At 43.9% G+C, this 16,004-nt stretch overlaps 1 protein-coding gene across 5 annotated transcripts in view; it reads left to right on the top strand.

Moving 5' to 3' along the window:
* LOC124006105 (MAP/microtubule affinity-regulating kinase 4-like) overlaps positions 1 to 16,004 on the top strand; it is a 61,337-nt gene continuing 45,333 nt past the window's right edge. For 3 of the 5 annotated variants that reach the window (XM_046315884.1, XM_046315886.1, XM_046315887.1), the window contains exon 1: positions 1 to 970. In XM_046315884.1, the coding sequence (XP_046171840.1) occupies positions 923 to 970 (48 nt within the window). In that variant the 5' untranslated portion in view covers positions 1 to 922. The remainder of the gene's footprint in view (positions 971 to 16,004) is intronic. The other 2 variants (XM_046315889.1, XM_046315885.1) reach the window with 2 other exon arrangements.

The following is a 16,004-nucleotide window of genomic DNA, read 5'->3' as shown; positions in this document are numbered from 1 at the left end:
ATTATTTATCTTGAGGTTCTTCCCTCTTGCTCTTTTCATACAGTTTGAAGATGCCGTTTTCTGTAGGCAAATGTTACAACTGATAGTTATGTAGGATATCTGCGAGAGTAAAAGTTAAATCATTTTTCGAACGTTGTTATTCGAAGGCTACTTTTTCAGGAAGTGGTCCATCACGTGCAGAAAGAGAAAGGGGGTAACAGTACATTCGCCGATGCTCTATCCGCAATTGTCATGTCGTTGTATTGTTTCTTTTGACGGTTAATTATTTATTAATTAACTATGAAATGTGGGCTGGCAATTAGGCTTAAGTCGTTCAGTGTTTTGCCTTGGGAGTGGTTGGTTTTGCGAGCATTATTTGGCACCCCCCCCAAAATACATATTTTTCAACGACAGACATCCACCCATGGTCGTGGTACGCGCAGGCTACCTGACCAATGTTTTTTGTTTTGACAATTTTCGGATATAACAAACTGCTCTGTTCCGGACATACACCCACATTCATCACTGGAAACACAGAATTGCTTTCCATTTTTTTTTTTGTATAGTAATGGTGCGATAGTGACAAGAAACCTATTTTGGGTTCATTTTATTTCCAGAATGAGGTATATCATTGATACCTTTCTTCACATGAATAATCAACCAAACATGAAGTGGATAGCCTAGAAGGCTATTCGGACAGTTTTCTAGACAATTGTCGTGTTCGGTGCTTTTTACAATGAAAATGAGTATTTGAGGATACAATTCTGTCTCACTGCTCCCGAACCTGGGGTTGCGGGTAGGAAAGGCGGCTATTGCCTTGGAACACTGGCTAGGCGGTGGAGCGGCCAATGTCGACCGTTATCTTCGTTAGAATATAATCTTGTATATAACTGTTACCTACATAAAAACCAAGTAGCCTAATAGAAAGGATACCTCAGGGACAATGTCTTCTCGTGCAGCACTACCTGGGAACGAGCGGAAATCGGACCTCGTAAGTATTTAATACATTTTATTGTCTTGTATAATCTTTTGTAGAGGTCTGACTGTCATGTGCATTACACCCTTTAAATGGAACAGTGGCATGGAATCAAGCTAGGTGACATATCAACGTACTAAAAAATGACAGGAGGATGCATAAAGCTGATACAATCATTGATTGCTGGCTGACTGTAGCCTATTTGCACTGCTGTTTAAACCATCATTCATTCACTCTGTACATTTTGTTCAAGTGAACAGAATAACCCATAATACATAATTTTGAGAGAGAGCACATGCTGCGCCTAGAAAGTCTGGAAATCAATAATGATACATCTATAACACTGTCATACCATTATGTAATAATATGTCAATTCAATGTGACACATGTGGCCTAGCTAATGCAGTGGCAGGTTGTATACAGTCTCCCAGGCACAGATATGTCACTTTGGTTTCATTGTTTGCTTCACACACTTTTTTTTAGGATTGGTGAAAAGAGGACATTCTGTTAATCATCATAGAAAAGCTCTATACCTCTTCTAATTCCCGGCAATCATGAAGGAGATGTTTGGCTTGAGTCCAGTCTGCTCAGTACAGTATCAATGCTGTAGAATAACAGAGCTTAAATAACAAGTAGCTCACCAGTTTTGCACAGACCTTCTTGACGGATAACTGGCATTTAAAGACGTGGATGTTGATTAAAGACAGCCCCCCGCACCTCTCTGATTCAGAGGGGTTGGGTTAAATGTGCAAGACACATTTCAGTTGAAGGCATTCAGTTGTACAACTGACTAGGTATCCCCCTTTCCCTTTAAAGCTAGACCGTTGTATATGTTTACTGACAGTGATCCTCGGCCAGACACTTTTAGAAGTGTGAAAATCCACCCGGTATTTTGATCACAACATTGGACGGGCCCCAGTTGATTTCTTTATTTACATAGACGAACAATAGATAGATAGACAATTATATTATGCCACGCCCACATAGCATATTATGTTCTGCTGATTGTTGTTGCTTTTATTTGTTGATCATCCTCTGCTACAATAAATATCCATTCAAATCCTATATCTAAGCAGGTCTCACATTATCATGCCACTGACTTGGTCCTTCCTGGAAGGAATGGCATGCAAGAGTGACACCATCAAAGGCAGATAGATTCACTACAAAAGCATTTGAGTTGAATTGACAAAGCATTTTGGACAGGTGGATATATCGGAGAGGTGTAGGGTCTGTCTAGCCCTGCTGTGCCCACCCTCATCCATAATATTAGGGCATGTCAGGATGTTGGTTGATTGGTGTGGGTGCAGGGCTAAATTAGGATAATATTACGCAACTAAAATACATGACCTGAGCTTACATTGTTTTTCAAAAATATTTATTAAAAGAAAGGGCATAGAAATCTTCGAGACATTCATGAAGCAGATCGTGCTTGTTGTCCTCTTCAGAAAGGACGGACTTCCAGAAGGACTTCCATTGTTTGTTTACATCACATCAAGTGACTAGACCAGAGTACATTTTTGATAACATGATTCTCTTAATTACAACCTCTTTATGCTCGCTTCGAGGAATACAACACAGAGTCTTGTGTGAAAGCCCCTGCTGTTCCAAATGACTGTGTGATCTCGCTCTCCGTGGCTGAAGTGAGTAAAACTTTTAAACAGGTTAACACTCGCAAGGCTGCCAGGCCAGACGGAATATCAGGGCATATTCTCAAAGCATGCGCAGACCAGTTGGCAAGTGTGACATATTCAATCTGTCCTTGCCTGGCGTAGTCTGTAATCCCAAAGACAGTTTTAAAGAATCATGATATGAAGAAAATTTTGTCAAAACAATATCAAATGTTATTTGTCACATGCGCCGAATACAACAGGTGTAGGTAGACCTTACAGTGAAATGCTTACTTACTGGGCAGTCCCTCAACCAACAATGCAGTTTAAAGAAAACTTTGAAAAGCCCATTTCAGAAAAAAGAATAGCATACTTGAACTTATGTGGCTATGCCAAATGGTTGTGGGCTACACTAGTTCATTTAGCAGACAAAATGTGCTTATAATTCCATGGCATTATTTTATAGTATGAAGAATACAAAGCTGAATAAAATAGAAACATTTTCTCAAAACGATTTGAGGGAGTGCACTCATACGGCTATTCTGTGTTGAGCGGCTAACAAAGAAATAGGTACTCCTATATGCTTAATTTAGAGTTATTAATATATCGACATAACGTGAAAGGCCGCTGAGCAAGGAAGAAGCTACTGCTCCAAAACCGCCATAAAAAAGCCAGACTACAGTTTGCAACTGCACATGGGGACAAATATTGTACTTTTTGGAGAACTGTTTGGAGGAATAAGGGGAGGCTTGCAAGCCAAAGAACACCATCCCAACCGTGAAGCACTGGTGTGGCAGCATCATGTTGTGGGGGTGCTTTGCTGCAGGAGGGACTGGTGCACTTCACAAAATAAATGGCATCATGAGGAGGGTGTGGATATATTGAAGCAACATCTCAAGACATCAGTCAGGAAGTTAAAGCTTGTTCGCAAATGGGTCTTCCAAGTGGACACTGACCCCAAGCATACTTCCAAAGTTGTGGAAAATGACTTAAGGACAACAAAGTCAAGGTATTGGAGTGGCCATCACAAAGCCCTGACCTCATCCAATAGAACATTTGTGGGCAGAACTGAAAAAGCGTGTGTGTGCAAGGAGGCCTACAAACCTGACTCAGTTACACCAGCTCTGTCAGGCCAAAATTCACCCAACTTATTGTGGGAAGCTTGTGGAAGGCTACCTGAACCGTTTGACCCAAGTTAAACAATTATTATTAATTTATTTTACCCCCCTTTTTCTCTCCAATTTCGTGGTATCCAATTGTTAGCAGTTAGGATCTTGTCTCATCGCTACAGCTCCTGTACGGGCCCGGGAGAGACGAAGGTCGAAAGCCATGCGTCCTCCAAAACACAGCCCAACCAAGCCACACTTCTTAACACAGCGCGCATCCAACCCTGAAGCCAGCCGCACCAATGTGTCGGAGGAAACATCGTACACCTGGCGACCTGGTTAGCGTGCACTGCACCCGGCCCGCCACAGGAGTCGCTAGTGCGCGATGAGACAAGGATATCCCTGCCGGCCTAACCCGGACGACACTAGGTCAATTGTGCATCGCCCTATGGACCTCCCGGTCGCGGCCATCCCCCGACAGAGCCTAGGCTCGAACCCAGAGTCTCTAGTGGCACAGCTAGACCACTGCGCCACTCGGGAGGCCTAAGTTAAACAATTTAAAGGCAATGCTACCAGATACTAATTGAGTGTATGTAAACTTCTGACCCACTGGGAATGTAATGGAAGAAATAAAAGCTGAAGTCAATTATTTTCTCTACTATTATTCTGACATTTCACAATCTTAAAATAAAGTGGTGATTCTAACGGAACTAAAAAAAAATTTTTTTACTAGGATTAAATGTCAGGGATTGTGAAAAACTGAGTTTAAATGTATTTGGCTAAGGTGTATGTAAACTTCTGACTTCAACTGTAAGTATTCAGATCCTTTGCTATGAGACTCGAAATTGAGCTCAAGTGCATCCTGTTTCCATTGATCATCCTTGAAATGTTTCTACAACTTGAATGGCATACACCTGTGATAAATTCAATTGATTGGACATGATTTGGAAAGGCACACATCTGTCTATATAAGGTCCCACAGTTGACAGTGTGTGTCAGAGCAAAAACCAAGCCATCAGGTCAAAGGGAAGTGTCTGTAGAGCTCTGAGACAGGATTGTGTCGAGGCAAAGATCTGGGGAAGGGTCCCCCCAAAAAATCTGCGTCATTGACGGTCCCCAAGAACACAGTAGCCTCCATTTTTAAATGAAAGAAGGTGACCAAGGACCTGATGGTCACTCCGAGAGAGCTCGAGAGTTCCTCTGTGGAGATGGGAGAACCTTCCAGAAGGGCAACCATTTCTGCAGCGCTCCACCAATCAGGCCTGTATGGTAGAGTGGCCAGACAGAAACCCCTCCTCAGTAAAAGGCACATGACAGTCCACATGACAGTTTGCCAAAAGGCACCTAAAGTCTCTCAGACCATGAGAAACAAGATTCTCTGATAAGAAGAAACCAAGATTGAACTCTTTGGCCTGAATACCAAGTGTCACGCCTGGAAAAAACCTTGCACCATCCCTACTGTGAACCAAGGTGGTGGCAGGATCATGCTGTGGGGATGTTTTTCAGCGGCAATGACTGCTTAGACTAGTCAGGATCGAGGGAAAAACGAATAAAGCAAAGTACAGAGATATCCTTGAGTGGCCCAGGCAGAGCCTGGAATTGAACCCGATTGACCTGAAAATATGAGCAATGGACATTAGACTGGTGGAAATCTGTCATTTGGTCTGATGAGTCCAAATTTGAGATTTGTGGTTCCAACCGCCGTGTCTTTGTGAGACGGAGCGTAGGTGAACAGATGATCTCCGCATGTGTGGTTTCCATCGTGAAGCATGGAGGAGGAGGAGTGATTGTGCTTTGCTGGTGACACTGTCAGTGATTTATTTACTGTTCAAAAGTTTGGGGTCACTGAGAAATGTCCTTGTTTTTGAAATATATATTTTTTGGTCTATTATAATAACATCAAATTGATCAGAAATAAAGTATCGACATTGTTAATGTTGTAAATGAATATTGGAGCTGGAAACTGCGATATTTTATGGAATATCTACATATGCGTATAGAGGCCCATTATCAGCAACCATCACTCCTGTGTTCCAATGGCACGTTGTGTTAGCTAATCCAAGTTTGTCATTTTAAAAGGCTAATTGATCATTAGAAAACTATTTTTCAATTATGTTATTATCTGAAAACTGTTGTTCTGATTAAAGAAACAATTAAACTGGCCTTCTTTAGACTAGTTGAGTATCTGGAACATCGGCATTTGTGGGTTGGATTACAGGCTCAAAATGGCTAGAAACAAGACCTTTCTTCTGAAACTCGTCAGTCTATTCTTGTTCTGAGAAATGAAGGCTATTCCATGCGAGAAATTGCCAAGAAATTGAAGATCTTGTACAGCGTTGTGTACTACTCCTTTCACAGAACAGCGCAAACTAGCTCTAACCAGGTGGCGAATCTCATCTCTGCATGTCTAGCAGACATATCAGTGTGGATGACGGATCACCACCTCAAGCTGAACCTCGGCAAGACGGAGCTGCTCTTCCTCCCGGGGAAGGACTACCCGTTCCATGATCTCGCCATCACGGTTGACAACTCCATTGTGTCCTCCTCCCAGAGCGCTAAGAACCATGGCGTGATCCTGGACAACACCCTGTCGTTCTCAACTAACATCAAGGCGGTGGCCCGTTCCTGCAGGTTCATGCTCTACAACATCCGCAGAGTACGACCCTGCCTCACACAGGAAGCGGCGCAGGTCCTAATCCAGGCACTTGTCATCTCCCGTCTGGATTACTGCAACTCGCTGTTGGCTGGGCTCCCTGCCTGTGCCATTAAACCCCTACAACTCATCCAGAACGCCCCAGCCCGTCTGGTGTTCAACCTTCCCAAGTTCTCTCACGTCACCCCGCTCCTCCGCTCTCTCCACTGGCTTCCAGTTGAAGCTCGCATCCGCTACAAGACCATGGTGCTTGCCTACGGAGCTGTGAGGGGAACGGCACCTCAGTACCTCCAGGCTCTGATCAGGCCCTACACCCAAACAAGGGCACTGCGTTCATCCACCTCTGGCCTGCTCGCCTCCCTACCACTGAGGAAGTACAGTTCCCGCTCAGCCCAGTCTAAACTGTTCGCTGCTCTGGCCCCCCAATGGTGGAACAAACTCCCTCACGACGCCAGGACAGCGGAGTCAATCACCACCTTCCGGAGACACCTGAAACCCCACCTCTTTAAGGAATACCTAGGATAGGATAAGTAATCCTTCTCACACCCCCCTTAAGATTTAGATGCACTATTGTAAAGTGACTGTTCCACTGGATGTCATAAGGTGAATGCACCAATTTGTAAGTCGCTCTGGATAAGAGCGTCTGCTAAATGACTTAAATGTAAATGTTAAATGTTAACCATAATAGAAAGAGGAGTGGGAGGCCCCGGTGCACAACTGAGCAAGAGGGCAAGTACATTAGAGTGTCTAGTTTGAGAAACAGATGCCTCACAAGTCCTCAGCTGGTAGCTTCATTAAATAGTACCCGTAAAACACCCGTCTCCACGTCAATAGTGAAGAGGCGACTTCGGGATGCTGGACTTCTAGGCAGAGTTCCTCTGTCCAGTGTCTGTGTTCTTCTGCCCATCTTAATATTTTCTTTTTATTGGCCAGTCTGAGATATGGCTTTTTCTTTGCAACTCTGCCTAAAAGGCCAGCATACCGAAGTCGCTTCTTCACTGTTCAAATCAAATCAAATTTATTTATGACCTTGAGACTGGTGTGCTTTAAAACCCCAAACAGCAAACAATGCAGGTGTACTAGGAAAAACTTAGAAAGGCCAAAACCTAGGAAGAAATCTGCCGGTTGAGGACTGGTGTTTTGCGAGTACTACTTAATGAATCTGCCGGTTGAGGACTTGTGAGGGATCTGTTTGTGTCATGCACAAAGTAGATGTCCTAACTGACTTGCCAAAACTATAGTTTGTTTACAGGAAATTTGTGGAGTGGTTGAAAAATTAGTTTTAATGCCTCCAACCTAAGTGTATGTAATCTTCTGACTTCAACTGTATGTAAAACACAGGGAAATCCAATATTCTGCTGCACTGGCCCTTTAACAAAAAACACATGTTGGTTGTCCTTTATGTGACAGAAATGTTGCAGGTCAGGGATCGAAATGATTGACCTGCTCTTGCTGTCAATTGGGTCACACGCTCCTCTTGTTTGAAATCTCTCCATGGAAACCCAGGAGTGTTTTGCTTCCCAGTCCACTTTCCTCCCAGTTCGACATTTTGCTGAGTGAAAGGTGGTGGCGTAAAATGAGAAAGCCCACACCGATCTCCTCCTATCATGTTGCTCGCGCCATACCTCCCAGAAAGCCCCATCTGTAATTAAAATTATTTTAGATTGTATCGTCTTCCTCGATCTCATTCCCTGGGACAGCCTGGGGGTGTGTGGGAGAGTGAAAATGTGTTGCGTGGAGGTTGATGTAGTGTATCAGGATATGTGTACAATAGGGTGGGACGGGGCATTTATATACTTAAGATTTTGGTAAATCATTGGTAACAACAAACCAGACCTGTGAGGCTGTTGGCCTAAAATGAAGAATTTCTTGAGGGTAGCATATTTGGCTCAGTAAACAGTTGATACAACCACCATTTTCAATATTCACATGAGTTTTTCTGCTCGAATAGATAATAGGCCTACACATTGAAGTAGACTACTAACCAGAAGATGACATGATGTTCAAACTCCAAGTGGGGTTTCACTTGTGTTGTGCCATTGTGTAAGACGTCTTCCTATATCCTTGTACATCAATCTGTGTAAGCCTAATCATTGTAATTCCATGTCTGTAAAGCAAAGGAATCTGTTATGTAGGTCAGCCTAATGATGCTTATTCAATGGAATATTATCTCTCTATCATCATAACTTGAATAATAAACCTAACAACACACATGGTGGCACACATTAGTCATCCAGATTTGAGATTTGCATAATCGCGCTTGCTTCGCACCTCCCGCTCCAGCATGTCCCAGGGATCCAAGTCGTTATGAGTCAGGCCACTAATGCTGTCTTAGCGCTGGTACAGTTTCGCACCCCCCTGCATTGTGACATCCTCTGTATGCCCCTCTTCCTCTCGCTTCTATCAGCACCATCTGCTAGAGGGACCTTTACTCTCACTCTCCAGTTGCCCAGCCAGTCCCATGAATGGAGACCATGTAGGCCCCGTTTCTGTTGTTTTTATCAGTACCTTTTACTTACCTCTATACATTTCTTATCCAGCTCAGCTTGCAAATTCGGCCCAAATACAAATAACCCTCCATATTGTGAACAAACTCTTAGTCATACATTTTGCATATAAACTTTTTGTTGTATTTACCTGTCAATAGTTTATGGCCCCTTTGCAAATAATTCACAAGCCTGTATAATGCAACCAGATGCAGGTCTGAATGAATGAACAGGTTTTTCCCGGTGGCACAGAACAGAGCCATTGTGTGGCCTTGCGTTGATGGATTCATGATTTGGCTGTCTCTAAATGGAAAGGACTCCTCAAATCCCATTGGAGCCATGCAGGTCACGTAGGAATGTTCACAGTCTGTTGAATTGCATTGAACAGAACCTCGTATCAATGATGGGCTATACATGACCTGCTCATATTGGTAAAGATGACTATAGTCTGGTAGAAAGGAACTTGACTTACTCCCATTTATATGACCAAGCAAGCCTAAGTACCAGGCTAGTTTTTGGTTGTGTTGAACTGGTTTATTTGGAAAGCTGTCAGGACAGGAGTCTATTTGAATTGCTTCAAGAACATTAGCACACAGCTCTCTGCACTGTTACGTAACCGTTGCACTCTGGTGTCACTTTACCTGTGCGTCTCCAGGGTTGAGTAAAGGGCTGGGCGATACTGTATATCGTGGAGACTAGTATACCGGTATGGATTTTTACAATACCGTCTATAAAGGTATTTTGAAACAATGCTAAATAAATGCAAGTTCTACAAATTTGACTTTCACTGTTTGGTTGAGTATAAAACAATCAGAACTAAGAAAGACCAATAAAATCACTTAGAAATAATGTGTGGCCTTTCTAGGGTCATTCACTACTTCTAGAACTTATTAAGATCTTGTAATCTTCAGAAACGTAAAATACCGCCATACCGTGAAACAATATTGTGATGTGATATTTTGTCCATATTGCCCAGCCCTAGCTGAGTGGGTTACCTAGCGACACATAAGACAGCTGTTTCACCTGGGCCTACTGTCGCTTTCCAGAGTGACTAGGCTGCACTAGAGCATTCCACTCCTGTGTTTGACCGCTACTCGTTATTTTTTTCACATTTTCATTGTTGGATATAAAAGACTGTAAAACACCAGGAAATCAGCTCCAAGTGATTTTAATTTGGAAATCTTTTCCCAAGTATTCCCATGCATAATAGAGATACATATGTGTTTACCAATCATAATAATTGATTGGATTTATATAGCACTTTTCTACCAACTGAGGGGGGAAATGTGTAGCACCCACCTCAGTGATGTACGCCGACCATTTTTGTGCCAGAACGCTCACCACACATCAGCTATCAGGTGGAGAGGTGAGGAGTGATATATACCTATTAAGAATGAGGGGGATGAGTAGGTGGCCATGAACACCGGGGTGAAAACCCCTACTCTTGCAGTAAGCTCCATCTTTAATGACCACAGAGTCAGGACACCTGTTTTAACGTCCCATCCGAAAGATGGCACCCTGGGACAATGTTCACAAACTTAAGCAAGGTTTGAAATGATTATGTTTTAATAAATATTATATCTGTTGAGGCTTCTTGTGGTCAATTTGCAGTCAAAAAATATTTATTTTATAATGTTCCGGCCCCCTGACCATCCATCCGCTCAAGCAAAAAATTGGCCCGCGGCTGAATCTAGTTGATGATCCCTGCAGTAGATGGTAGAGTCATGAGTCCTAGTTTCAGTTCATGCCTAGTTTAATACAACAAATTATAGTGGACTCATAGAATGTGGTAGGATCTATCCTGTTTACTTAAGCCTAGCTAGTTTCACTGCACAGTACTGCTCGTCCTCCCCTGGCCTCGGCATGGAGCGTCTGTTGATGTTGGAAACGTCGCATGACATGTCACAGCACTGCACAGAGATTCTGCAAAAGTGAAGTGGATGGGCCCTCCCGAGTGGCGCAGCGGTTTAAGGCATTGCACCGCAGTGCTAGAGGCGTCACTACAGACCCATATTCAATCTCAGGCTGTGTTTCAGCCGGCCGCGACCGGGAGGCCCATGAGGTGGCGTACTATTGTCCCAGTTTCGTCCGGGTTAGGGGAGGGTTTGACCGGCCGGGATGTCCTTGTCCTATCGCGCTCTAGCGACTCCTGTGGTGGCCCGGGCGCATGCACGCTGATTTCAGTCACCAGTTTTAAGGTGTTTCCTCCGATGCATTGGAGCGGCTGGCTTCCGTGTTAAGCGAGCAGTGTGTCAAGAAGTGGCTTGACAGGGTTGTGTTTTTTGGTGGACGCATGGCTCTCAACCTTCGCCTCTCCCAAGTCCGTACGGGAGTTGCAGCGATGGGACAACATTGTAACTACCAATTGGAAATCACGAAATTGGGGAGAAAAGGGGTAATAAGTACAACAACAAAAAAATAATGAAGTGGAGAGGGAAATGGAAGCACAAGTGTCAATTGCGAAAAAATGATCTGGCAGAGTATGCAAACCTCTTCTGTCTAGCCACTGTGAGAGTGTATGTAAACAGAGGGAGACTGAGACAGTGAATCTGCTCTACAGGCTAATCTAGGGCAGCTAATTACATTTTATCTCTGACCTTAGTCCTGCTACTTAGCCCCAGCAGACCCTATGGAGCCATTCATTACTTTTTAATCTGTGCTTGAGTTGTCCATGGGCCATCTGCCTTGTTCATGTATGAAACTAAGCGAGGTCCTGTACACAATCAAGAATGTTTGGGTCTTCAGCAGAAGGTCAGATAGGTATTTGCCTCCTGTGTGGGGTTATGACCAGAGCACAATTGGAAAAGCTAAGCGATATGGTAGGCTTACAGTATTAGGCCAGTCTAGTGAAAGCAGTTTGTTATGTTCTGGTTTCACACGTTGCACACTGTTTTAAAATTAACTTTCCTATTGAAGACTAATGGCCCTATTTCTCTGAGCCAGTGCTCCTGTGTTCTTGCTGGTGTTTAGGCTGTTTCATATGGCAGTGCCGTATAGATGAACAGTATAGGCTCTGCAGTGCACTGTAAGTGGCTTTGGATAAGGGCATCAGTTAAATTCATTTCAGGCTTCTAAGATACATCGATTAGAGAACCTGACTGAGAACTCGTGTGTGTTTGGTTTGTGTGTCGTATGTGTGTGAAACCAGAGAGCCATGGCGCCCTGTTTCTGTGTCCGCTAGAGGATGAGAGAAAGAGAGAGGGATATCCGACACAGGAAGAAAAAAGCAACATAAATAAGCAGTAGTGCTTGCTGGTAGAGTTCAGTTCCCTCCTTTCCTCCGCCTTTGTTGATGTGTGTTTGTGTGCACTAGCACGTGCCTATGAGTGTGGGGGATTATTAGACCTGTTGCAATGATACAAATTAACTTCAAAGGAAGGAGGGAGTCTGTCCTGTCACTCTTAATTAATGGGTTAAATGACAGTGAGTGCAACTCCCCAAACCTGTTACTAATACAACATGACCAGATTTGTATCTGTTATTCGCTTAGTTTGTATAGAGGCTTCATCCTATGAGAGATGGAACATTTCCTGCTTTGAAAGCGAGATATACTCTCTGTCTGTCTGTCTGTCTGTCTGTTTGTGTAAGGCCATTTTGTTCTGGAACATATTTGTTGTACTGAACGAGAAAGCTTCAGGCACTCTTAGAGGCAGATTGTTACTCAAGTTTGACCCGCAATCCCTTCTGCTCTTCATACAAATACCTTTAGGAAAGACTTCTCACCTCTTTGGTTGCTGAGATATACTTAGGATTGAATGATCCTGATGATAGCTTTAGGGAAAGGAAAGGGGGGATACCTAGTCAGTTGTATGACTGAATGCATTCAACTGAAATGTGTCTTCCGCATTAAATTTTTTTAACCTTTATTTAACTAGGCAAGTCAGTCAAGAACAAATTCTTATTTTCAATGACTGCTTAGGAACAGTGGGTTAACTGCCTGTTCAGGGGCAGAACGACAGATTTGTACCTTGTCAGCTCGGGGGTTTGAACTTGCAACCTTCCGGTTACTAGTCCAACGCTCTAACCACTAGGCTCCCCTGCCACCCTGCCTGCCGTATTTAACCCAACCGCTCTGAATCATAGAGGTGCGGGGGGCTGCCATAATCAACATCCATATTTTTGGTTCTTCTAACATTGTATTGGTTAGGTTCCAAGCCCTGAGGGGATGGACCTTTCCTGCTGTAGTGTTCTTTGCCATAAGCATATTTACATTTCAAGGTTTTGTTTGACGCCAAGGTGAGACTTGTGCCGGCTGCAGTGTCTCTAGTGTTCTGAAGCCATTATCCCCAGTCGCTTCTCAGCTGTGTTGCTCATGGTTTTGGTAAAAACCACAGTGGTAGTTTACCGACTGGACTGACTGAGGAGAGTTCATTCAGTCATGATTCATGCTGTAGAATTCACTAGCAGGCAGGTGAGCAGACTGTCTGGGACTCCCAGAGAATAGAGCATGTTCGGTCGTTGCTGCAAACTAATCTGCCCCCAACCAACACAACAGGATTTGCCAAAAGTTCAGTAAACGCTCTAGATTAACAGCAAAGCAAGTTTTACGTGAAAATGTACTGAAATGTAACTGCTGTAGAGCTACAAATTATTGAAGAGGATTGATACTGGCAGAAGAACTACAGTTTACCAGCTCAGTGTCTGACCTCTGCACGACAAAGCAAAAGATCTGTCCGAATGTAGCTAGTAGCAAATGAATAAAGTAGCCTAATGTTGGTTCTATTGGGATAATATGTTTTGGACGCTGTCTTATTCACACTCTTTTTTAACCAAGCTGGATTTCCTTGTCAACCAGTCCAGGAAACACTGCACAGCAGTGTATGACATGTGACAGTGTGGCATGTCACGTGCTCTTCAGGACAGTAAGACGCTGGCTACGGTCACAACTTCCAGTTTGATGGGTGCTAGCTAGGCTATATATTAGGCATTTATGAACAGAGACATTCCAACTATCCACATATGTACAAGGGACATAGATTTTGTAACACTTCCTATACCATCATATTGAGATTCTACTCTATGGACATATCCAACCTGAAAAACTGTCATCACAGGCACAGAGAGGAAGTCTGAAGGGAGGTTATGGGGGGGTGGGATTGTGTAAGGACGGGATGTTGAAACCCTGACCCATCCTCAACCCATAGCACAGCCTCCTATTGTTTTGCCGCACACCAGTCATGTGATCCGATGCAAAGATAGACACAAACCGCCCCCAGGAACTGTCCAGCCTTACTCAGACAGAAGTGGTTCACATTTTGTCTACAATGGTAGAGATTGCCATGTAGCCTATTAGAATTACTTTTATATAGGTTAGCAATCATGCTAACCTATTCTACAGGCTTTTATTGGACTGAATACATAACTTGTAGGTTGCCATACAGACCTAGTATTTCAGGGATGGCCTCACCCAGTGATGCACAGGAAACTGAGTGTGCCTCCAGGCTGCCATTACATGACTGGGTCATGAAAACTTTCCTCTTTAGGAGGTGTAGCCTTGACCCTGAAATTCTCTCTCTGTTTACCAGCTCTGTACTTCCTTTATTTCATTTATTTATTTAACCAGGAAAGTCAGTTAAGAACAAATTCTTATTTACAATGATGGCCTAGGAACAGTGGGTTGAGCATTGTTCAGGGGCAGAATGACAGATTTTTACCTTGTCAGCTCGGGGATTCGATCTATCAATCTTTCGGTCACTGGCCCAACGCTATAACCACTTGGCTACCCGCCACCCCTTTAGAAGAAAATGGTGGAGTGAGAGAATGGCAAACTTGTTGGGTGTACTGGTGTTATCATATCACACCTCCTGTTGTTGTAGTTATAGTTGCGTGCTATGACATAACCTGTATCTCTTTCTCTCTAGTTGACTATGACTAATTATGGTTTGATCCAGCAGGACCTTCCATTTATTTCAGCTGGTTGAATGTTATTTTGTGGAACATTTGCAATTCTATGCATTCCCTATTGTTTACACTCAAACCGATCCAATCTCTCACACTTGATTATTCTGGCTTTCACCCTCCAGGGTTCTCATGGCCCACACAGAACATTGTTGTTGCAATAAAAATGTAAAAATCACATGCATATAGTCACTTGTTTTTTCATGTTCACGTTTTTATTGTTGTGGTGACCTGTCTGTGACCCTGCTCTGTTGAACTGCTGCAACACACATTCATGTCTCTCTAGTCTTGCCCCCCAGTCTTTCTATGTATGTATCAGCGACTTCATCTCGTACCCAGCCCTCTGCCCTCAGACTTCATCCCACTATCTGAATACATTGATGTGGCAATTGGATGGAGAGAGAGAATCGATGGGCTCTCCTTGAAAGGTTCAAATGGAAAAGGGAGGGAAGAGAAGAGAACCCAGATTGTGAGGTTGGCTGAAAATGAGAGAAAGATAGCAACACTAGACACAAGGGGATCGGGGTCGGGTGTGGAAAGGAGAGGGAGACTAATTGATTTGTTTTGGGGGAGATGAAGGGGAGGGGGCTAACTGAGGGCTTGTCACACCCAGTGAGATGGGGATGCAGGCGGGACATAGGGGCTCGGTCGGATGCGATGCCCAATAGGAGTTCTCCTCTTTCCTGTGGGAGCGAACGAGCGAGGGACACGACATGAGAACAGGTGGATGAGAGGAGTGATAAACCGGACTGCGGCAGGGCGGGGGAGGGTGGGATGGGGAGGGGATGAAAGGGCTCTGCCAAGAGTAGTCTGATGCAGCACCAAATGCTCTGTTTCACCTGATGTGCTGATCTGGGGTTAAGGCTGATGCTCTTGCATATGCATTGCACATTTATGATAGTATACTGTGTGTACATGTGTGTGTGCGCGTGTGTGTTGGTGTCTCTGCGCATATGTTTTAAAGAAAGACTGTCTCAGTCAGGCAGCGGGATCTTTCCTGGGAGTTAGGGTGCACTATTCTGTCTGAAGGTTATACAGTATGCTTTATTATACAGTATGCCTTCCCTGTGCTAGCCTACACATGGCTGTGGTCTGAAGCTGGGAACTGGTTGTGCTTAGGGCTACTGATGAGATCGTGGACCTCACCCCGCCTGCATCTGTCTTTTCAATCCTACCGTCTATCTCTCTGGGTGCATTCGAATAGGCATTTGAGGCTGGAAGTTTTTGACAGGTTGCAAGGAAAACCGCTTTCAAATGTATTGAACAAGGGAAGGACGATCTATCAGTCCTTACCTACCT

This window comes from Oncorhynchus gorbuscha, linkage group LG19, assembly GCF_021184085.1.
Source record: "Oncorhynchus gorbuscha isolate QuinsamMale2020 ecotype Even-year linkage group LG19, OgorEven_v1.0, whole genome shotgun sequence".
Lineage (NCBI taxonomy): Eukaryota > Metazoa > Chordata > Actinopteri > Salmoniformes > Salmonidae > Oncorhynchus > Oncorhynchus gorbuscha.
Note: the sequence above shows the minus strand (reverse complement) of the source record. Positions and strands in the feature narration are given on the sequence as shown.